Below are 24,710 nucleotides of genomic sequence, written 5' to 3'. Positions count from 1 at the left end.
TTGTAGTTTTGCAACAGCTGGAGGGACGAAGGTTCTCTATCCCTGACATAGGGGATAATAAAGAAGGTTTATATATACACATACATACTGTACATACACACCCACACACCCACCACATACACTAATTGCACAATACACAATTAAAACTCGTATTTTGACGCCCGTTTTGCACGCACCATATATACACTGTAATCCCCATACACCTGGACTCTCCTTTCTTCACAGCTTCAGTGGTCAGTAACACCTTCAAGGCTTTCGCTCCGACACTTATAGCAAAACACACGAGGTGGCGAGGACCATTCCGTTCCTTTGCGGAGAAACATGTAAACGGAAGTTATTCTTATTGAATTAAAAAAAAAAAAAAAGTTGCTGTCTGTACAGTTCCTTATTTTTCTTCATCGCCCGTCTTTGCTTCCTATAGCTCAGTGGTCTCCAACTTGGTGGTGCTGGGAGTGGTAGTGTTACAACAGCGGGAGAGACGCGGGATGCGGGCCACGCTTATAGATAAAAGTATTTACAACGATGACAGGGCCCAAGTGTCCTCCGGGGGCCCCGCACACTCATAGTTCCAGTTCTCATAGGCATCGTACCGTACAGGAGGTGACACCGCGGTCGCGTCCTCTGACGTGTCGCGATGTTAGGTAGACGTAGTTCCTGGAGTCCGACCTTCGGCTAATGTTGAACGGAGGATAAAAAGAGGAGTATAAAAAAGAAGCTGGTGATGCCCAGTAACCTCTTGGTGAGTGCCGACAGGTCCTTAGGGACTAAGATCTGCGCCAGGTCATTGGTTATGTGAGAGATTTCATGCGCTACGCACACGAATATGAAAGTGCTAACAATGATGTTGAGCATGGGGTTGCCGGGGATGAGAACCAGGATCCCCTTGGTGTCGGCCGCCAGCCATATGTGATACTGACAGATGAATAACTGCAAGATAAAACAAAGTATTATGTTATATACATTACATATACACGCAAAGTATGGCGGCCGCAGGACTGGTCACGACACGATCAGAAATTCTACTAGTCTGGAAGAATAAGGAAGGGAAACAAATCTTCTCCTTCCATAATAGGATAAAGTACACTAAGCTATAAGCATACCAAAATATTAAGGGGGTACTCACCCCAAAAAATTGTCTTTCAAATCAACAGATATACAGATTTGCTAATTACTTCTATGTAAAAGTGTCTAGTCTTGAAGTACTTATCAGCTGCTGTATGTCCTGCAGGAAGTGGTGTATTCTTTCCAGTCTGACACAGTGCTCTCTGCTGCTACCTCTGTCCATGTCAGGAACTGCTCACAGCAGTAGCAAATTCCCATAGAAAACCTCTTCTGCTCTGGACAGTTGTTTCTGACATGGACAGAGGTGGCAGCAGAGAGCACTGTGTCACACTGGAGACAATACACCACGTCCTGCAGGACATACAGCAGCTGATAAGTACTGATTTTTAAATGGACGTAAATTACAAATCTGTATAACTTTCTGACACCAGTTGATTTAAGAAAATAAAAAGATATCTTTTTGCTGTCAATGTGATGTCATAAATTAAGAAAATTAAATCAGAGATGTTACAACCAGGGATGGGGAACCTTCGGCCCATCAGCTGTTGCAGAACTACAATTCCCATCATGCCTGGACAGCCAAAGCTAAACCTCTGGTTGCCCAGCCAGGATGAGAATTGTAAAAGTTCATTCTCGGCACTCACCATCATTTTCTTACTGCGAGCACCACCCTAGACACAGAAGTGCCGTCTAAAAAACATTTTCCTAGGATGAGAAATGTAGCATAGCAGCAGATGGAGGGGCCGAGGTCTACCCATCGTTGTTAAGCACGATAAAATAATCACACAAAGATACTTACTTCCAAAGAAATTCTGCCGAACCAGGCAAAGAAAGAGCTGTACACCGAGCGGGCGTATCCGGGAATGTTCCTTATGAGAACGAACGCTAAAATCTGCACAAGATAGGAGAAAGGCATTAGTTCCTCCTGATTTCAGCCAATGTGTATAGGCAAAGCTGCAGTGTAAAGCATGGAGCAAAGATTTCAAACTAGGTCAGGAACAGAGTAAGACAAGAAAATCTGTAATCATGGCTGCGGCCAAATTTTGACACCCTTGTTAAATGTTAGGAAGGAATTGATAACTATTGGAAGCCTATTGGAGAGACCAAATAGACCTATGTAATCACCACAGTAGACATATTGTGAGGTTGGTATGTATTGGGTAGAGAGTTGTAGAGAACAGTCGGTACCTGGAGAACAGAGATTGACGGGTGCATCTCGTTGCATTCGGTCTTGTTTTTACAACTGCTGGCCCATATGGAGTAGGTCTGAGGAGAGAAGAAGAGGACACCTATTATCTTCTTGATCCAAAAAAACGTGAAATATCAGCCCCATAAATGTAGACTCTCTAAAAGCTTAGCGCTATATATTCTGCCCATACTAGTAACACAGGCATATTACAGCTATTTCCCAGCCTGAGGACCCTCTATGGAACAATATATTGTGATAAACACATTGCGCTAATACATCCTAAAAGATAAAGTAGCTTACAAAACAAAACAGCTCCTAAGCAGACTATTGATCTCCATGGTAACAGACTACAAACTAACTCTGTGTAGTCTGATCCTGCAATCATACCCTCATCTATCTACATACATCTATACACATATAACGGTCCATCCAATACAAGACTGCAGGGGCGCACTACTCAAAATCTATTGTCTGACACATTGGAGATGTATAGTCTGCACAGGCGCTATAGCACAGTTACCTTAAAGGGGTTTTCTACTTACAACTAGTTTATACCCTATCCACAGGATAGATTTGGGACCTCCATACCTCCCGGCTATCTTAAGATCGGCTCCCCAGCTCCTTTGTTTTGAATACAGCCTAGGATCTGCACTCAGCTCTTTCCAGTAACTCCGTACAAAATAAATAGACCGGGAAAACAACCCTTTAAATTTTTTCTCAGGATTGAACATCAACATCGATCAGATAGTCAGAGCTGGAACAGGTCTATGCACTGTGGCCATGGTGAGTTACTGCAGCTCACTGCAATGGGAAACAAGCTGCAGTTACTCAACATGGCCACTACACAATGCACAGAGCTGTTGGTGGGGGGGCCAGAAATTTATAGCCTATGGCGAGGATAGTCCCAGAAAACTGGCAGATTATCACAGAATGACCTGTAAGAACTTACTAGAAAAAGAACAACGGAAAAGAAGAGCAAAACATTGGAAACTTTGGTGGAAAACAGAGGTTCTCCTTTCCCCTCGAAGAGCACCTGACGCTTCTGTAACATCAGGTAGACAAATGCAAACAGCATGCCATAGAAAACAGCCTGCAAGCCAAAGGTGACATTATTAATAGGATTATGTGGTGTATTATGTCTGAGGTCACATTAGGGAAGCAGTAAGAAAGTACTTACATATCGGTCTAACTTCCACCTGAACCACCATTCATAGACTTCTCCATTTAACTCAAACAGCTTAGATATAGGCCAAAGAGAAAAGATATTCTCGAAGGAACCCTGGATGGAGAGAACGGCACGTTATCCTGATATACAATAGCAGCAACATGTTCCTGCAATGAGAGGTCCGCCTGAGGCCTAAGAACAAATTTTGCCATCGGATAGGGTTAAGTGGAAGTGTATCCAATCCATGTAGCTGACAATGGGGAAAAAAATGAGGTTCTCAACATAGTTTGGGCTCAGACAGAAGTGTTTCTCAGTCCTCATGGCCACCCACAGGTCAGGATGTAAGGATATCCCATACAAACAGCTGTGATACTACTTTATGCGCTGACTATAGTTCTATCACCTGTTAAATATTAAGGTAATTCTCAAAACATGACCTGTTGGTGGCCATGAGGACTGGAGTAGAGAAATACTGGCTCAGAGGATCAATTAAAATCAGTAGTGTAGCTACCATGGAGGCAGACCACGTAATTGCTATAGGGCCCGGGCGGCAGAAAGTGTGGCCTGCCTTCACATTACACTCGAGTCTTATGTTCGGCCATGTAGCAAAAAACACAACTGAACATGAATTTGTATGCAAAAACATTTGAGGGAAAAAATATCTATATATATATTTTTTTAAAACAACTGTTGTACAATGGCAATGTACGCCACTCTGTGCTTATACCCGTCTATTCTAGCTAAAATGTAGATTTAGCCGTACCTGAGAGCATGACAAGACGTAGATACACAGCAGCAGGAAAGCGAGCTTCAACATCAGGCCTAAATACCACATGTTATTTGCTGTAAGAGAGAAGAACCCCAATATGAACATATACAGAATAAGATATCCATATCCTTAAAAGACAACAACAAGACTTTGTTCAGCAGAGATATATACATAAGGGTCAGAAGTATTCAGCAGAGACTTAACTCCATCCACCCCAGTGTATACGTTCACAGAGAGATCGTCAGTAGGTTTATGGTGTCCTATTTCAGGGTAGTATATACTAGTGACAGAGAAGCTGAACAGAATAATGTATCACTTACATTTTTCTGTGCAGCTGATCCATAGATCTCCTGCTGAATAACATGGACAATAAGTAGTCCTCTCCATTATGTGCATAAGCCCAGTAGTCCTGGATATTCATGAGAAGCAGAAGACTCCGCCCACCAGCTGCTGATTGGCAGTTATCTATCCATGCTGTGTATAGGCAGTCACCTGTCATTTAGCAGCTGGAGGGCGGGGGGTGGGGCGTGGCAAAAATCCTATTCTACTGCACATTAGGAGAACAGCTGAACAGAACAAAGTTCTGTCACTAGTTTATAGCATTTCTGTCACTAGTTTATGCTGCCCTCATTTAAGACAGCATAACCCTAGTCACTGATTCCTGTAACATGGCCGAGAGATCATTCTTCAATGCAGAGAGAGGAGGCACGCGATCCCCCCATAGATGGCCAGTATGTCACGGCCGGTATGTCTAGATATAGCTGGGGGAAGAGTGTAGCTGAGTGCTTCTCTTCTTAGCTTGCTGTTCCAAATACACAAAGGTGCATAAGCCAGAGCTGATTCTCACCATTCGCCTTCTTCTGAGTAATCTGCGGCCATAATGCCAGTGATCCATAAATCACCATGAACCAGAAGGTAACCAAAGGGACAAAGTAGTAGAACTGGTACGGCCGATCCATCACTATACACAGGACCACTACCAGGAAGTTAAGGCGGAACAGGACCTAGGATGAAGAAAAAGGGGATAACAGGTTATATACTTAAACCTTCTAGAGCAGGGGGGTCACTGGAGGCTTTCCAGCTGCTGCAAAACTACAATTCCCATTGTGCCTAGACAGCCAAAGCGTTTTTGTCTTTTTCCCCAATATTTTTTTTTTTATTAATATTTATTCCTCTTCTTACAGGGCCTATCTAAGCAACGCCAGGGTTATATTTTTTTCATGCATGCTACTTCTGCAAATTCCTTGCGAAAATTTAAATACTAAAACACACAGCGCCCTCAAGTGGACAGAGGAATATCTACACAAGCATGGTTCATACGGTTACAGTGCTGTACATATCAGCAGAAATACCTGGGAAATGCGGTAGATTCCAAAATCCCCCTTCAGCCAGAAATAGGAAAAGTGTCCGTATCCGGTCTGGAATAGGTAGGCAGCCACCAGAACCCGAACGTGCATGTACACGGGCAGAAACTGCGAGGATGGGAAGAGAACAGTTACTGAAGGTTACACTGCATCATATCCAGGGAAAGAGATCTTCACCTCTTTGACAACAAATGACTTCAAAGGAAAGAATTGGATTATGATGTCCTGCAGCACCTGATGTGTATCCTGATGGTCTGCAGCACCTTACATGTGTATTATATCCTGCATCACCTTACATGTGTATTACAATAATACATTTACAGGCATTATCATTGTTAGGCTCAATTCACATCTGCATCAGTTTGGAGGTTCCACTGCAAATACCGTTTGGCAGCGGAGAATGGAGCGGGATGAGCCACAACACAACAGACAGAGCTAAAGACCCTATTGACTTAAAAGAGGCTATTGGGATTCTGACAGCAGGGGTAGGAGTCCTTGAGTTCTTCCGATGCAGCCTGTGGGCATGTGTGCCATGCACAGCACCCTCCTGCGTCCAGCAGGTGCTGCACATAGTACAACACTGAGTGCGGCAGCTGCCAGACACTTGCACTACTAGGAGCACCATGGGGGTTAACTACAATACTAGGGGCATCATAGGGGGAATAACTACAATACTAGAGGCATCATAGGGGGAATAGCTACAATACTAGGGGAATCATAGGGGGAATAACTACAATACTAGAGGCATCATAGGGGGAATAACTACAATACTAGAGGCATCATAGGGGGAATAAGTACAATACTAGAGGCATCATAGGGGGAATAACTACAATACTAGGGGCATTATGGGGGGAATAACTACAATACTAGAGGCATCATAGGGGGAATAACTACAATACTAGGGGCACCATTGGGGGTATAACTACAATACTAGGGGCATCATAGGGGGAATAACTACAATACTAGGGGCATCATGGTGGGCTAACTACAATACTAGAGGCATCATAGGGGGAATAACTACAATACTAGGGGCATCATAGGGGGAATAACTACAATACTAGGGGCATCATAGGGGGAATAACTACAATACTAGGGGCATTATGGTGGGCTAACTACAATACTAGAGGCATCATAGGGGGAATAACTACAATACTAGGGGCATCATGGTGGGCTAACTACAATACTAGAGGCATCATAGGGGGAATAACTACAATACTAGGGGCATCATAGGGGGAATAACTACAATACTAGAGGCATCATAGGGGGAATAACTACAATACTAGAGGCACCATTGGGGGTTAACTACAATACTAGGGGCATCATGGGGGGTTAACTACAATACTAGAGGCATCATTGGGCCTCCAATGCAAATGTGAACCCGGGCCCCAATGATGTCAATAGCAAGTGATTCAGTACAATGACTCCTCACACCACAATACTCACAGAACTGGCTCCGGAGATATGATAGATCAATATGACCAGCTGCATCCATCCCTTCCATTCATCAGTTTGGTCCCGATTCAGCAATTTAGTCTACAAAAAAAACAGGAGGAAGAAATTTAACAGCACCAAATACTATATGGATAAAGACCTCTATACTGCTCCTATACGTGATGTATGTGCTGGATCACAACCAAACTACTGAGACCCACCATGTGGCTTTCCCATAGATCGGCCAGTGGGTTATCTGTGTGTGAACACTCATCTAATATCTAGTTAACAAACCAGCAGGACAAAGCATTTATTCCTTTTATGTAGATTCTTCATCCTTTAGCTCGTAGATTCATATAAAAGCTATACGTATCAGAGAGTACAACGTGCAGCACAAAGTACAGCGACCACAGAGATTTCACCCTTTACATGACTGTAAAACTATGCTTATTAGAGCAATAAATAGCTATATCTAGGCTTCAATGACGAAGGCCGAACGCAGGTGTAAACCAACAATGGTGTGAGGAGCGTTCCTACACATCTACAGCACATACATAACGGCGGGTATAAATAACCAATATAGGATTACACCCGGTCATTACTGATCCTGAGTTACATCCTGTATTATACTGCAGAGCTGCACTCACTATTCTGCTGGTGGGGTCACTGTGTACATACATTACATTACTGATCCTGAGTTACATCCTGTATTATACTCCAGAGCTGCACTCACTATTCTGCTGGTGGGGTCACTGTGTACATACATTACTGATCCTGTACTGATCCTGAGTTACATCCTGTATTATACCCCAGAGCTGCACTCACTATTCTGCTGGTGGGGTCACTGTGTACATACATTACATTACTGATCCTGAGCTGCACTCACTATTCTGCTGGTGGGGTCACTGTGTACATACATTACATTACTGATCCTGAGTTACATCCTGTATTATACTCCAGAGCTGCACTCACTATTCTGCTGGTGGGGTCACTGTGTACATACATTACTGATCCTGAGTTACATCCTGTATTATACCCCAGAGCTGCACTCACTATTCTGCTGGTGGGGTCACTGTGTACATACATTACTGATCCTGAGTTACATCCTGTATTATACCCCAGAGCTGCACTCACTATTCTGCTGGTGGGGTCACTGTGTACATACATTACTGATCCTGTACTGATCCTGAGTTACATCCTGTATTATACCCCAGAGCTGCACTCACTATTCTGCTGGTGGGGTCACTGTGTACATACATTACTGACCCTGAGTTACATCCTGTATTATACCCCAGAGCTGCACTCACTATTCTGCTGGTGGGGTCACTGTGTACATACATTACTGACCCTGAGTTACATCCTGTATTATACCCCAGAGCTGCACTCACTATTCTGCTGGTGGGGTCACTGTGTACATACATTACATTACTGATCCTGAGTTACATCCTGTATTATACCTCAGAGCTGCACTCACTATTCTGCTGGTGGGGTCACTGTGTACACACATTACATTACTGATCCTGAGTTACATCCTGTATTATACCCCAGAGCTGCACTCACTATTCTGCTGGTAGAGCCATCGTTCAGCAGACAAGCAGCAGATCACGTTACCTCCTTTGTGTTCTCGTTGTAGAAGACTCCCAGCACCAGGATATAGATGATCGGTATGAAGAATGATGAGTGGGTATAAAACTTGTTCTCCTTCATATACAGATTGGCGCGATCACAGAAGTAGAAGTAGGCCATGATGAGGCCGAGCTTGGAAAGGGAGAAGAGGGCGACCTCCATGGTGGAGGCTGCGGGGGTGACGGTGGCCGGCTTCTTCTCCTCGCCGCTCTCTATGTCTGTACACATCTTGTTCCTTCGGTGCTTGTTCCTCTGGATTATGCTGATTGTCACGTAGGCTCCAATGGCCAAAGCAAAGAAAACGGCAGCTAACTTCTGTATGATGGTGAGTGGAGGGGTGGGCTGGCAGCACGAACCATCAATCGGCTTCTGGATTTTGTTGCAGTAGGAATTCATGAGGATCATGGCGCTCTGCGAGAGAGAAAGGAAATCCATGGGGGTATTATAGGAACCATCTAGAGTTATGAGGTCTGTAATAAGAAGAGCAGTAGAGCTCCATGTAGCCCACTGTGCTGTGGAGAGTCCCCATGTAGCTCACTGTCCTGTGGAGAGTCCCCCATGTAGCTCACTGTCCTGTGGAGAGTCCCCCATGTAGCTCACTGTCCTGTGGAGAGTCCCCCATGTAGCTCACTGTCCTGTGGAGAGTCCCCCATGTAGCTCACTGTCCTGTGGAGAGTCCCCCATGTAGCTCACTGTCCTGTGGAGAGTCCCCCATGTAGCTCACTGTCCTGTGGAGAGTCCCCCATGTAGCTCACTGTCCTGTGGAGAGTCCCCCATGTAGCTCACTGTCCTGTGGAGAGTCCCCCATGTAGCTCACTGTCCTGTGGAGAGTCCCCCATGTAGCTCACTGTCCTGTGGAGAGTCCCCCATGTAGCTCACTGTCCTGTGGAGAGTCCCCCATGTAGCTCACTGTCCTGTGGAGAGTCCCCCATGTAGCTCACTGTCCTGTGGAGAGTCCCCCATGTAGCTCACTGTCCTGTGGAGAGTCCCCCATGTAGCTCACTGTCCTGTGGAGAGTCCCCCATGTAGCTCACTGTCCTGTGGAGAGTCCCCCATGTACCCCACTGTCCTGTGGAGAGTCCCCCATGTACCCCACTGTCCTGTGGAGAGTCCCCCATGTACCCCACTGTCCTGTGGATGCACAAGGTAAGGGAATGCCGATCTGCTATAACAATCAAGCAGGCAGGGCTGTATGTATATCATTAGAGATGTCCGTGCAGCCTCTTACTTTAATCAGCTGTCTTTTAAGCATCAGCTATTGATCAGCCAATGATTTTTCTGACACACTGAAAGGAAACGATCAGCCAACAAGCGGGCAAATGGACGGCCCCACTTTCTGTCACTCACTATGTCTCTGCTGGTCTCTGGGATGTGCAGACCATCCAGGGATTGCTCTATGGTTTCTTCTGAGATGAGTCTAGAAACGCTGAATATTTTGATTTTCGATCTTGATTTTCTATTGGTGCCGTTCAATATGGCCGCAGCGACGTCATTGTAAGCGTCAATCCTCTTATTGGTGATCATTCTGCGACTTTCACTTAACAATTGTTCGTAAACGGGATCTGTCAACGACAATGTGATCAATAAAACCTTAGATTTATCCAATTATATTCTGATACACGTTATAAAAAGTGATTTACTGCAGCCCTAGTGTACGGAAGGGATCACGAAAAATGAAGAGCTCAGTTTCAAGCAAAGTTAAAAGGGTTTTCAAGAAAAAAAAAAAAAGGATCAGTGATCAGCAAATTACTAGTTAAATGGGAAATTCACAAAAAAAAATGCCAGAAAGTGTCAAAGATTTGTAATTTAATTCTATAAAAAAAAAAAAATCTCTATTCTTCCAGTACTTATCAGCTGCTGTATGTCCTGCAGGAAGTGGTGTATTCTCTCCAGTCTGACACACTGCTCTCTGCTGCCACCTCTGTCCATGTCAGGAACTGTTCAGAGCAGCAGCAAATCCCCATAGAAACCTCTCCTGCTCTCTAGACTGGAGAGAATATATATCACTTCCTGCAGGACATTCAGAAGCTAATAAGTACTGGAAGACTGGAGATTTTTTAACTGTAAGTAAATTAAAATCTCTGGCAACAGTTGATTTGAAAGAAATATTTTTGGGTGAACTACCCCTTTAATTCTTAGCACCACATAAGGAAGCCCTCCCCCCCCCCCCACACACATTGATCTGAATGAACCGATCAGGCACAATCCTATTCACATATATAAATATACCTTGTAAGATCCAGTAGACGTCACTGGAGTCAGCCAGCTTCCCAAGGACCGGTTCTGTGTCCGTCAGGTTTACCTTGTATTGGACAAGAGACTCTGAGCTGCCATTGTTCATCTTTATTGACCACTGGAAAAAAAGCAGAAATTATCTTATAGATTCTCTATCAGGAAGGGTTCACACTATGACTCTGACCTCTGACCTGTCAAAATCGACTGCGGGCGTATACCTGCAGAGTGCCTTTTACTTCAAAAGCCTAATCCCAGTTAAAGGGTTACACAAATCTAACCTGCTGATATGTCCCTACCGCACAGGAGACGCTGAGGAGGATGGTGTGTCTCTTATAGCATGTCTCTTACCCTCATCCTCGGATCCATTCCGATGCAGTTAGTTGTGTGCTTCACAGTCCAGTAAAACAGTCTGAGCACTGCCCGCACCCATAGTACCGATCCAGCCCACTCCATTAATGATTATTAGAGAGAGGTGGGCCAGCCGAGGATGGATCGGCACTATGGGGGGGCAGTACGCCTAACGGTCTTACCGGACTGTGGAGTACACAGCTAACTACACCAAAACTGCGCCGAGGAGGAACGTAAGAGACATACCTTCCTCCTCAGAGTTCAATAGATTTGTAATTTACTTCTATTAAAAAATCTCCAATCTTCCAGTACTTATCAGCTTCTGTATGTCCTGCAGGAAGTGGTGTATTCTTTCCAGTGTGACACAGTGCTCTCTGCTGTCACCTCTGTCCATGTCAGGAACTGTCAAGAGCAGCAGCAAATCCCCATAGAATACCTCTCCTGCTATTCAGACTGAAAAGAATACACCACTTCCTGCAGAACATAAAGCAACTGATAAGTACTGGAAGACTGGAGAATTTTTTTTTACAGAAGTAAATTACAAATCTCTGGCACTTCTTGCCAATTTTTTTTCTTGTAAACTTCCCCTTTAAACTCCAACAAATAGTTATCACCTATCTTGGGATAACCACTCTAAGTTTTCCCTTATCGATCTGTGATCATACTTTGGATGCAAATATGAGGTCATATAGTGCACATCTGTCTATACAATTTAGCTGGTGCCATTTTTGGTTTATATCAAAAGAAAAGAAAGCAAAAAGACCAAAAAAAAAAAAAAAAGACTCTCGCACAGATGAAAGTTTTCCCAATTACACGTAATAATCTCACTTAAAGGGGCGGTTTTATTAATCTCTGAAAGTTTCGCATCACATCAATGAGAGGGTTTATATCCGGCTTACCGTGGCGGCTCCAGCTATGACCATGTCGGGCTTTGATGATGGGTTCTAGAAGGAAAAATCACAAAGAAAACATTACAGGAAATGACTACACCCAACATGTCTACCTGAAAAAAGAAAATCTGCATATTTAAAGGTGGTTTCCTATCTGGGTTACACTAAACACATTTTCCATCTTTTACTTTCATGTGTCCCCCTAGGTCGGGGGTGTCAAACTGCGGCCCTCCAGCTGTTACTAAAACTACAACTCCCATCATACCTGGGCAGCCAGAGTTAAAGCTTTGTCTGTCCAGGCATGATGGGAATTGTAGTTTTTCAACAGCTGGGAGGCTGCAGTTAGACACCCCTGACCAAGGTGTTACTGGCCAGAATCAGCCTCCTTCCTCCTCTGGCAGCTAATAATATAGTCCCTTCTCACTTCTAGTCTTCTCAGCTGCACTACCATGTCACTACAGAAACCCCAGTGCACCCCTGACAAGCTGCTCTGCAGAGGAGAGGGGTCACCCTGCCGAGACCTGGAAGTGAGGACAGAGACTGAGCGTGTGTGTCCTCCAACAATCACAGTAGGTGGACGTGCATATTGTTATGCAGTATAAACACCAGGTGGTGCTAGACTAACTCACAGAAAATTACGCATCGCTTAGTAGAGGTCAGGGCCCATGAGCCGAGAAGCCCAGAGATCTCCACCTATCGTAATGACAGAACAGCCGTACTAGAACTAACAGAGAAATGGCGGCACTGACCTCGATGAGAGACTGGAAGCATTGTTTCATGGAGCCGTTCACCTCCGGATACCACAGGAAATCCTAGAAGAAAGATCAGCATGGCGTCACTTGTAACGTACCAATCTCTCACAGTCATTATAAACATAGACGTTACGTAAACCAGTGGTCTCCCGCCTGTGGCGACACTACTGGTCCCAGCAGGCAGTCAGCAGGTACTAGTATCAGGAGCCCTTCTAAGGTTCAGCTATAGACACCAACTGAACTGAAACTTAAAGGGGTTGTACACCAATTTTTTTTTCTTTAATATCAACTGGTGCAAGAAAGTGCCAGAGATTTTCTAATTTACTTATACTTAAAAAATCTCGTCTTCCAGTACTTATTATCTGCTGTATGTTCTGCACGAAGTGGCGTATTCTTTCCACTTTGACACAGTGCTCTCTGCTGCCACCTCTGTCCATGTCAGGAGCTGTCCAGAGCAGCAGCAAATTCCCATAGAAAACCTCTCCTGCTCTCCAAACTGGAAAGAATACACCACTTCCTGCAGGACATACAGCAGCTGATAAGTAGTATGGATTTTTAAATAGAAGTAAATTACAGATCTGTATAACGTTCTGACGAAAGTTGATTTAAAAGATAAAAAATGTCTGTCAGAGTTCCCCTTTTTAAATGGCACTGAAGAAGAAGAGGAGGATCGGGGGTTAACTTTCTGGCGTTGGAATATCCATTTGACCCCTTAAGAAGACACATTACTTTGGGCGTTAAAATTTTTTTTTGTCTTATCTACATAGATAGGACTTCCTGTTGTGTCTGTGATGATAAGAGGCGGCTGCTGTAAAGTGATCTGTACAGCGTCATGTGACACCAGTAGTAGATAGAGGGGACAATAGCAGCTTCCTGTGGAATGACCTCTTCACAGGTCACAGAGCACGCTCAGTAATGTCTCACATTCATCTCAAAGGGACAGAGTTTGTCTATTGTCGTCTATGTCCATGAGACTTGCTGTAAAGCAAGTCATTAAACGCTGTTAAGGACAACCCAGGCAAGATGGCTGCCCTCATAACAATGTACAAATAGTGAAATAAAAAAATTACAGTCAGAAAACAGAAACAGATTAGAATAAAAGAACAAGTTTTAGTATCTGACTCTAATCAGTAAAAGAAAATCTAGGTGACACTTTCCCTTTAAACTCAATGAGCTCAGGACAGGTACACTGCTGTAAATGGCGGCATACCGTTCTGCCAGTACGCCAAGGTACCTGCACATGTACGGCCATTATCAGCTGTACAGGCAGCGTTAACTCTTCCCATCCTGCTCTGGGTTATACAAGTAAGAAAATGCACTTACCACCTTGATGTTTTCCCTGGAGTGCTCGAACGGTATGTTCTCATGCTGCAAAGAGAGAACACGTATTGGGACAGATTTACAAACTCATATAAACAGTAAAAGTTTTCTACAGTGTATGAGTGACGGTAAAATGTCAGCCTGGAATCCAGAAGACTGAAGTCAGAGGGGTTTTACTGCGCAGTTACTGACCGTGATTTTATCTCACCTGTGATAACCCTGACCCACTGTAAAGTATAGTGATTCATGAACATGTGTTTTTGTTATGGCCTATTCTAGGGCACAGCGCCGCACCTTTGATAGTGGTAATGACTGGTACTGCAACTTTGGTTATAGGTGTACTACGACGAATATCTTTTTCTTATAAATCAACTGATCACAGAAAGTTTGTAATTTGCTTAAAAAGAAAAAAAAAATCTCCAGTCTTCCAGTACTTATCAGCTGCTGTATGTTCTCCAGTCTGACACAGTGCTCTCTGCTGCCCACTCTGTCCATGTCAGGAACTGTCCAGAGCAGCAGCAAATCCACACAGAAAACCTCTCCTGCCCTGGACAGTTCCTGACATGGACAGAGGTGGCAGCAGAGAGCACTGTGTCAGACTAGAGATAATACACCACTTCCTGCAGGACATACAGCAGCTCATAAGTAATGGAAGACTTGAGATTTTCAAATAAAAGTAAATTACAAATCTGTATAACTTTCTGAAAGTTGATTTAAAAGAAATATATTTTCGTCAGCGTACCCCTCTAAATAGGACTGAATAAGTTGCAATACCAGGTGCATCTACTAGTACAGAGCTCGTACTTAATGAAGGGGGTCCCTACCACTAGCTGTAGTGTAGGACCAACAATTTAGTATTCCCCTTTAAAGGAGTCTTCAGGAAATTTGGAATAAGCTGGGGAAGGAAAAGGTAATATACAACAGTAACACAGTCATTATCTGAGAATCACTATGAGAGTCATCACTATGGACTGTCAGCAAATACCAGGCATAAAGATGTCTACCCATCTCCATGACATGATATGTACCTATTCAGACAGCAAGATGAGATCAGGAAAACGGTGACAGACAAAGTTTATATGAGAATCGCCCCCTTTAATATACACAGTGAATCAGACCGGACTGTACAGGGACCCCGGCTGTAATACCTGCATTATACTATGTCACTTATATAAGTGGGGCCAAAGGTCAGACCGGCCTGTACAGGGACCTCGCCTGTAATACCTGCATTATACTATGTCACTTATATAAGTGGGGCCAAAGGTCAGACCGGACTGTACAGGGACCTCGCCTGTAATACCTGCATTATACTATGTCATTTATATAAGTAGGGCCAAAGGTCAGAGCGGACTGTACAGGGACCTCGCCTGTAATACCTGCATTATACTATGTCACATATAAGTGAGGCCACAGGTCAGACCGGACTGTACAGGGACCTCGCCTGTAATACCTGCATTATACTATGTCACTTATATAAGTGGGGTCACAGGTCAGACCGGACTGTACAGGGACCTCGCCTCTAATACCTGCATTATACTATGCCACATATAAGTGAGGCCACAGGTCAGACCGGACTGTACAGCGACCCCGCCTGTAATACCTGCATTATACTATGCCACATATAAGTGGGGTCACAGGTCAGACCGGACTGTACAGGGACCTCGCCTCTAATACCTGCATTATACTATGTCACTTATATAAGTGGGGCCACAGGTCAGACCGGACTGTACAGGGACCTCGCCTGTAATACCTGCATTATACTATGTCACTTATATAAGTGGGGTCACAGGTCAGACCGGACTGTACAGGGACCTCGCCTGTAATACCTGCATTATACTATGTCACTTATATAAGTGGGGCCAAAGGTCAGACCGGACTGTACAGGGACCCTGGCTGTAATACCTGCATTATACTATGTCACTTATATAAGTGGGGCCAAAGGTCAGACCGGACTGTACAGGGACCCCGGCTGTAATACCTGCATTATACTATGTCACTTATATAAGTGGGGCCACAGGTCGGACCAGACAATCTGCTGAGATAACAGGACGGACAGGTCGGGCACTCAGCAAAGAGTCAGCAGCCGCCTAGTAAACCCCATTGTCTTCAACATTAACATATACAACATTATGGTAGAATTAGGCTCATTACAATAATTATAGGTAAGAACCTTACTGGTAAGGTATAGGTAAGGACCATACAAGTAAGATATAGGTATAGGTAAGGTCCTTACAGGTAAGGTATAGGTAAGGTCCTTACAGGTAAGGTATAGCTAAGGACCATACAAGTAAGATATAGGTATAGGTAAGGACCATACAGGTAAGGTATAGGTAGGGTCCTGACAGGTAAGGTATAGGTAAGGACCATACAAGTAAGGTATAGGTAAAGACCATACAGGTAAGGTATAGGTAAGGTCCTTACAAGTAAGATATAGGTATAGGTAAGGACCATACAGGTAAGACATAGGGCCCTATTCCACTGGACGATTATCGTTTGCATATCATTAACGATTAACGATCGCAAACGACCACTATTGCGAAAGACCTGAAAACGTTCACTCATTTCCATTGAACGATAATCGTTACTTATGATCGTAATTGCGATCGTTTTTTCTTCGCTATTTATTCGCTATTGCATTCGTATCTATTGCGAACGACCGAACGATGTCTTATTCAACGCGAACGATTTGCGAACGAGCAACGATAAAAATAGGTCCAGGTCTTATAAAGCGATCAACGATTTCTCGTTCGGTCGTTAATCGTTAACTGCATTTCAACCGAACGATTATCGTTTAGATTCGAACGATTTAACGATAATCTGAACGATAATCGTCCAGTGGAATAGGGCCCTTAGGTAGGGTCCTGACAGGTAAGACATAGGTAAGGACCATACAGGTAAGGTATAGGTAAGGTCCTTACAGGTAAGGTATAGGTAAGGAACTTAGAACATCATTGCACAAGATACAAAAAGAAAAAAAAAAAGTATCTGCAATTCAAGGATTTTTTTTCTTTTAGCCATAGACAATTCCTTCAATATGAATTATGTCAGAGCACCCTCACAGCCATACAACCCACAGGTCCACAATAAGAATCTCTGCTGACCACAGCCTCTCAGTCAGGGATGGGGAACCTGCCGCCCTCCAGCTGCTAAAAAACTACAATTCCCATTATGCCTGCACAGTCAAAGCTTTAGCTTACCAGGCATGAAGGGAATTGTAGTTTTGCAACAGCTGGAGGGCCACTGGTTCCCCATCTCTGCTCTAAGTGGTTAGGGGTGCTACCTGTGTCACCCCATGAACCCCCTTACCCTTTGTCACATATTTGGGAGGGTGCCAATAGGTTGTTACAATGACCTATAGGTGTGCCATGTACACAAACCTGCTAGGCCCGGTCTACGGTGTCTATAGAACAGATGTCCTTAGAGAAAAACTTATCATCTACCCATAGGATAACTAGCTGATCGGTGAGGACCTGACCCACAGGGATCAGGAGAATGGGGGTCGCTTGTCCCATGCGAATGGATAGTGCAGAGCGAGCATTAAAGGGGTGCTCTGGGGAAAATCTTTTCCTTTCAAATCAAAGTTATATAGATTTGTAATTCACTTCTATTTAAAAATCTCCAGTCTTCCAGTACTTATCAGCTGCTGTATGTTCTGCAGGCATTAGTGTCATTTTTACAGTCTGACACAGTGATCTCTGCTGCCCCCTCTGTCCATGTCAGGAACTGTCCAGTGGAGCAGCAAATCCTCATAGAAAACCTCTCCTGCTCTGGACAGTTCCTGACATGGACAGAGGTGGCAGCAGAGAGCACTGAGTCAGACTGGAGAGAATACTCCACTTCCTGCAGGACATACAGCAGCTGATAAGTACTGAAAGACTGGAGACTTTTAAATAGAAGAAAATTACAAATCTGTATAACTTTCTGGAACCAGTTGCTCCGGAGTACCCCTTTAAGTGTTATCTCTGTTATGTGTATAGAAGCCTAACATGTAAGCGGCCTCCGCGAGGAGTAGAGGACATGATGACAGTCCTAATTGTCACAGTCACCTTGTTTCCTTGTTCTTTAAATTGTGGATTAAGAATCTTTACGAAAGCGAAGAAGAGCTGACGTATCCTGGAGTCTCCCACGAAGGTGACACGCTTGTCTCCCAGGCAGCTTGTGGCGTCACTACAGGAGAAGGACGAGAGATCACACTTACAGGATGAGGAGCAATGCATGAAGAAGTGACAGACGGAACGTCAACCCTAAGCCGGATATTAAACCTTAAAGGGGTACTCCAGTGAAAACCTTTTTCTTTCGAATTAACTTGTTTCAGAAAGTTTTATAGGTTTGTAATTACTATTTAAAAATCTCAAGTCATCCTGTACTTATCAGCTGCTGTATGCCCTGCAGGAAGTAAAGTATTCTTCCAGTCTGACACAGTGCTCTCTGTTCAGGAACTGTCCAGAGCAGGAGAGGTTTTCTATGGAGATTTGCTGCTGCTCTGGACATTTCCTGACATGGACAGAGGTGGCAGCAGAGAGCACTGTGTCAGACTGGAGAGAATACTCCACTTCCTGCAGGACATACAGCAGCAGATAAGTACTGGAAGACTGGAGATTTTTACATAGAAGTAATTTACAAATCTGTATAACTTTCTAAAACCAGCTGATCTGACAATTTTTTTTTCATCGGAGTGCTTCTTTAAACACTGGCTTCCTGGCCCCCCTCGGGTTTCAGAACCATCAGGGGTTACTCGCTTTCTTATCGGTACCTTGATCTGTACTTGTGCAGCATACAGCTGTACGGCTGCCATACGTTCTCCCCCAGGAAGCGGCCGCTGGATATAAGGTATCCGCACGTGTCATCTCCTAATGAGAGGAAACAGAAGGTGACGTTATTGTCCTGTGATGATATCCACCATGTCTTTCTATAATCATACGGGGCTGCGTATACTATTGTAGGCCTATACTGTGTCACACACCGGGGGTATACGTCTGCTAATCCACCCAATACCACACAGTGTGAACACAATCCTATGTGATATACCGCTATCCCACTGCACAATAACACAGGACAATGGGATAAAGAAATGTGATCAGCGGAGGTCCCAGAACTGAAGAAGTAGGGCAAGCTATATATATATTACAGAGTATATCATATAACACAGGAACGCCCATAGAAGTGCCCTGGGATGTGAGATCCTGGACGCTTTACAGTAATAAGGACACTTAAAACATTCCAGAGTAATGAACGGCGGCAACACCCACAAAGAGACGACAGGAACGAGAGATACATCATGTATCTAATCCACAGAGCCGACTGCAACTCCTGCCAAGCTCATATATATGTGTACGCTCCTATGGGCTGAGTGTATACGAGAGGCGAGAAGATGGCGCCAGGCGCTTATGGAAAAGGAGCGGACATGTTTAAATCCAAAGTCCCCGATCCTTAATCAGTCCGGTTGCCCCTATATGCGTCAGATAATCATCAACCCAAAATCACCTACATTAAAGGGGTACTCCGGCAAAAAGATTTTTCTTTCAAATCAACTTCTTTCAGAAAGCTATATGGATTTGTGATTTACTTCTATTGAAAAATCCCCAGTCTTCCAGTACTTATCAGCTGCTGTATGTCCTGCAGAAAGTGCTGCATTGTCTCCAGTCTGACACAGTGCTCTCTGCTGCCACCTCTGTCCATGTCAGGAACTGTCCAGAGCAGCAGCAAATCCTCATAGAAAACCTCTCCTGCTCTGGACAGTTCCTGACATGGACAGAGGTGGCAGCAGAGAGCACTGTGTCAGACTGGAAAGAATACACCACTTCCTGCAGGACATACAGCAGATGAAAAGTAATGGAAGTAATGGACTTGAAACTTTTTAATAGAGGTAAATTATAAATCTCTGGCACTTCAAGGCACCAGTTGTTTTGAAAGAAAAAAAATGTTGGTGAACAACTCCAAAATCTATGATCAGTCTCATGAGAAGACTAGGCCGCTTCCCTGTCCGCCATGCTTTACACTGCTAGCTCTGCTGTATGGAAGAAGCTGCCATCAATGAGGCTGGGATACAACTTCATGGGGTACAGATCAGTGTGTAATCCAGCTACTGAAAAACTACAACTCCCAGCATGCACTGCAAGACTTAAGCTCCTTCTTTGGCCTCTTAGATCAGCGATGGGGAACCTGCGGTCAAAACTACAACGCCCATCATGCACTGACAGCTTATGAATATGCTGGGAGTTGTAGTTTTTTAACAGCTGGAGGGCCACAAGTTGGACATCAATAGCCATCAGAGGTGATAAACTGCGGCCCTCCAGCTGGTGCAGAACTACAATTCCCAGCATGCCTGGACAGCCACAGCTTTAGTATGCTGGGAGTTGTAGTTGGGCACCAGCTGGAAGGGTGGCAGGTTGGACGTCACTTGTGTGAACACTAAAAAAATCAGCGTAAAACCTTCCAGCATATTTCCCACCGTGTCGCCAACCACGTGGTGTAACCTGTCATCTATAGGCGACAATGTATACAGATAAGGCCGGGTTCACATTGTGTTTTTGCAATCCGTTCAACGTATCCATTTTTAATTGGTTACTTTTTAACGGAAAAAAAAAACAAACGTAGTCAACACTATTAAAAAATTTTTTTTAAAAAAGCGCATCCGTCCGTTCTGTTTTATAATGGAAGTCAATGGAAAACGGATCCAAACGGATGACGCACAACCGCATCCATTTTTTTCCATCACGGATTGCAAAAACACAGTGTGAACCCGACCTAAGAAGAACCCAATTGTAGGTTAGACGGACGGGGTTTATACTGAGGTCTACGAGGACACCCGGACACAACCTTATCGTAAACAATGCATGTATGTGTAGGGGCCCCCTGTCCCCAGCATGTATGTGTAGGGGCCCCCCGTCCCCAGCATGTATGTGTAGGGGCCCCCCGTCCCCAGCATGTATGTGTAGGGGCCCCCCGTCCCCAGCATGTATGTGTAGGGGCCCCCCGTCCCCGGCATGTATGTGTAGGGGCCCCCCGTCCCCGGCATGTATGTGTAGGGGCCCCTCAGGATGTTAGGGCCCCCCGGTCACACACGATAGCGCTACAGTCGTGACAGGTGGAGGCCGCTATTCCCAGTCCCGATATGGGCGGAGGAGGAGGAGCAGCTGTCATAACAAAGGCACGGGAGGAGGCTGAGCCGTCCCCACAGTGGCGGGCTGAGCCGTCCCCACAGTGGGGGGCTGAGCCGTCCCCACAGTGGCGGGCTGAGCCGTCCCCACAGTGGCGGGCTGAGCCGTCCCCATAGTAGCGGGCTGAGCCGTCCCCATACTGGCGGGCTGAGCCGTCCCCATAGTAGAGGGCTGAGCTGTCCCCATAGTAGCGGGCTGAGCCGTCCCCATAGTAGAGGGCTGAGCTGTCCCTATAGTAGCGGGCTGAGCTGTCCCCATACTAGCAGGCTGAGCTGTCCCTATAGTAGCGGGCTGAGCCGTCCCCATAGTAGCGGGCTGAGCCGTCCCCATAGTAGCGGGCTGAGCCGTCCCTATAGTAGCGGGCTGAGCTGTCCCCATAGTAGAGGGCTGAGCTGTCCCCATAGTAGCCGGCTGAGCTGTCCCTATAGTAGCGGGCCGAGCTGTCGCGATACTAGCAGGCTAAGCTGTCCCGATACTAGCAGGCTAAGCTGTCCCGATACTAGCAGGCTAAGCTGTCCCCATACTAGCAGGCTGAGCTGTCACGACACGGGCGGGTGATGGGGAGCACTTACCGTGAGATGAGGAGCCCCAGAAGACGGCATGGCAGGCGGAGATGAGCAGCGCCGCCCCCAGGGCCAGCAGCTTGGCGTTCCTCACACTGAAGTGCTGGTTGATTTCCCGCTTGCCCAGGTTGTAGGCCAGGGCCGCCATCTTGGCTCCTCCATGACAGCAGCGTACAATGGTGCTGCCGGCCGCCTGGGGGCAGCAGAGCGGCTGGAAGGAGGAGGGGGCGGGGACTGCGGCGGGATCGGCAGCAGAGGGGGCGGGGTCTTCGGAGGTCTCTATCAGGGGCTGCTCCTCCTCGGGGGTCTCTGTCACGTGGTTTCGCTTTTTCTTGGGGGCTTCGGGCTCGTCGATGGATGAGGTGCGAATCCTCTGGTGGCCCGCGGCGGCGGCGGAGCCGGTGTCCGCCTGAGACATGGCGGGAAGCGGGAGAGACAGCTGTGAGGGAGAGAGACAGTCAGCTGTGAGGGAGAGAGACAGTCAACTCTGAGGTGTAGACAGTCAGCTGTGAGGGAGAGAGACAGTCAACTATGAAGTGTAGACAGCTGTGGGGGAGAGGCAGTCAGTCTCCTGTAGCAGAAGGGATGGTCACTTAGTTGCCCTTTGAAGACTCTTGGTTGCTCTCTAGTAGTGGCTGTCTCTCAGTTAGTGTCCAGTAGTGGCCGTCTCTCAGTGTCCAGTGGTGGCTGTCTCTCAGTTGCTCTCCAGTGGTGGCTGTCTCTCAGTTGCTCTCCAGTGGTGGCTGTCTCTCTGTTAGTGTCCAGTGGTGGCCGTCTCTCAGTTAGTGTCCAGTGGTGGCTGTCTCTCTGTTGCTCTCCAGTGGTGGCTGTCTCTCTGTTAGTGTCCAGTGGTGGCCGTCTCTCAGTTAGTGTCCAGTGGTGGCTGTCTCTCTGTTGCTCTCCAGTGGTGGCTGTCTCTCAGTTAGTGTCCAGTGGTGGCCGTCTCTCAGTTAGTGTCCAGTGGTGGCCGTCTCTCAGTTAGTGTCCAGTGGTGGCCGTCTCTCAGTTGCTCTCCAGTGGTGTCCGTCTCTCGGTTGCTTTCCAGTGGTGGCCGTCTCTCGGTTTCTCTCCAGTGGTGGCTGTCTCTCGGTTGCTCTCTAGTAGTGGCTGTCTCTCGGTTGCTCTCCAGTGGTGGCCGTCTCTCGGTTGCTCTCCAGTGGTGGCCGTCTCTCGGTTGCTCTCCAGTGGTTGCCGTCTCTCAGTTAGTGTCCAGTGGTGTCCGTCTCTCGGTTGCTCTCCAGTGGTGTCCGCCTCTCGGTTGCTCTCCAGTGGTGGCCGTCTCTCGGTTGCTCTCCAGTGGTGGCCGTCTCTCGGTTGCTCTCCAGTGGTGTCCGTCTCTCGGTTGCTCTCCAGTGGTGGCCGTCTCTCAGTTAGTGTCCAGTGGTGTCCGTCTCTCGGTTGCTCTCCAGTGGTGTTCGCCTCTCGGTTGCTCTCCAGTGGTGGCTGTCTCTCAGTTAGTGTCCAGTGGTGGCCGCCTCTCGGTTGCTCTCCAGTGGTGGCCGCCTCTCGGTTGCTCTCCAGTGGTGGCCGCCTCTCGGTTGCTCTCCAGTGGTGGCCGCCTCTCGGTTGCTCTCCAGTGGTGGCCGCCTCTCGGTTGCTCTCCAGTGGTGGCCGCCTCTCTGTTGCTCTCCAGTGGGGGCCGTCTCTCTGTTGCTCTCCAATGGCTTCTATCTCACTGATTGTAGTGGTCACTCAGGTTTTGTCTGTTTGGGGGTTGTCTCTTCGTTGTACCCTGTAGGTTGTCTCATTATAATGGACTCAGATTTGGTTGCAGTCTGTAGTCGTCACTCCGGTTCCCCCAGTTGTCACTCTTGCACTTGTTCAGAGACACTCTCTCGGCTGCAGTCTTTCTGTAGTTGTCACTCTTGCGCTTGGTCAGAGACACTCTCAGCTGCAGTCTGTAGTTGTCACTCTTGCGCTTGTTCAGAGACACTCTCAGCTGCAGTCTGTAGTTGTCACTCTTGCGCTTGTTCAGAGACACTCTCGGCTGCAGTCTGTTTGTAGTTGTCAATCTTGCACTTGGTCAGAGACACTCTCGGCTGCAGTCAGTCTGTAGTTGTCACTCTTGCGCTTGGTCAGAGACACTCTCGGCTGCAATCTGTTTGTAGTTGTCACTCTTGCACTTGTTCAGAGACACTCTCGGCTGCAGTCTGTTTGTAGTTGTCACTCTTGCACTTGTTCAGAGACACTCTCGGCTGCAGTCTGTTTGTAGTTGTCAATCTTGCACTTGGTCAGAGACACTCTCGGCTGCAGTCAGTCTGTAGTTGTCACTGGTGCACTCTGGGTTTCCTCAGAAGGAGACAGACCAGCTCAGTAGATAAGAGACAGCTCCCAGTCCTGTAGTCACCCTGCACACCGCTTGGTGCAGCGCTCTCAGACTTCTCAGAGCTGCAGGTTTGTGTCTGAGTCTCTTCTGCTGAATACAATGACAGGAAGCGTCAGATTCCAGGTCCACACCCACCGAGGGGACACGACCAGTCCTCGATCCCCCTGACTCCCGTCTCGTCTTATGTTCCTGATGTCATACAGAGAGGTGGGGTGGCTGGCAGCGGTCTCCAGGTCTCATGCACTTATTGGATTGGGCCTCTCATCTCTTATAGAAACTTTCCAAACTTTTTATCTGTGAGCCGTGTGGTTATTGTAGGTTCACCAGGATAGTGATCTGTCTGTGGTCCGTCCTGCTCACGGAGGAGGAGAGTGACAACCAGAACCGGCAAGATAGGGATCTGTCTCTGCTCCGTCCTTTTCACGGGACAAAAATGACAACTAGAACCTGCAGAATAGTGATCTGTCTCTGCTCCGTCCTGGTTACGGGGGAGGAGAGTGACAACCAGAA

The 24,710-nt window shown here is 46.4% G+C and overlaps 1 protein-coding gene across 1 annotated transcript; it reads right to left on the bottom strand.

Annotated features, from left to right (window-relative positions):
• On the bottom strand, positions 1-24,710 carry CASD1 (CAS1 domain containing 1). Its single transcript, XM_069959411.1, has 18 exons — positions 21,884-24,710; positions 18,905-19,001; positions 18,198-18,318; positions 14,155-14,199; positions 12,829-12,891; positions 12,089-12,133; positions 10,836-10,959; positions 9,954-10,168; positions 8,592-9,017; positions 6,993-7,082; positions 5,538-5,657; positions 5,033-5,189; positions 4,180-4,259; positions 3,429-3,530; positions 3,201-3,341; positions 2,251-2,328; positions 1,862-1,954; positions 1-927 (listed from the first exon to the last, which is right to left on the bottom strand). The coding sequence occupies exons 1-18, from the start codon at positions 22,290-22,292 to the stop codon at positions 673-675; spliced, it is 2,661 nt and encodes an 886-aa protein (XP_069815512.1). The 5' UTR covers positions 22,293-24,710; the 3' UTR covers positions 1-672.

Source organism: Dendropsophus ebraccatus, chromosome 2 (genome assembly GCF_027789765.1).
Source record: "Dendropsophus ebraccatus isolate aDenEbr1 chromosome 2, aDenEbr1.pat, whole genome shotgun sequence".
NCBI lineage: Eukaryota > Metazoa > Chordata > Amphibia > Anura > Hylidae > Dendropsophus > Dendropsophus ebraccatus.
This window is presented reverse-complemented; position numbering and strand designations above follow the sequence as displayed.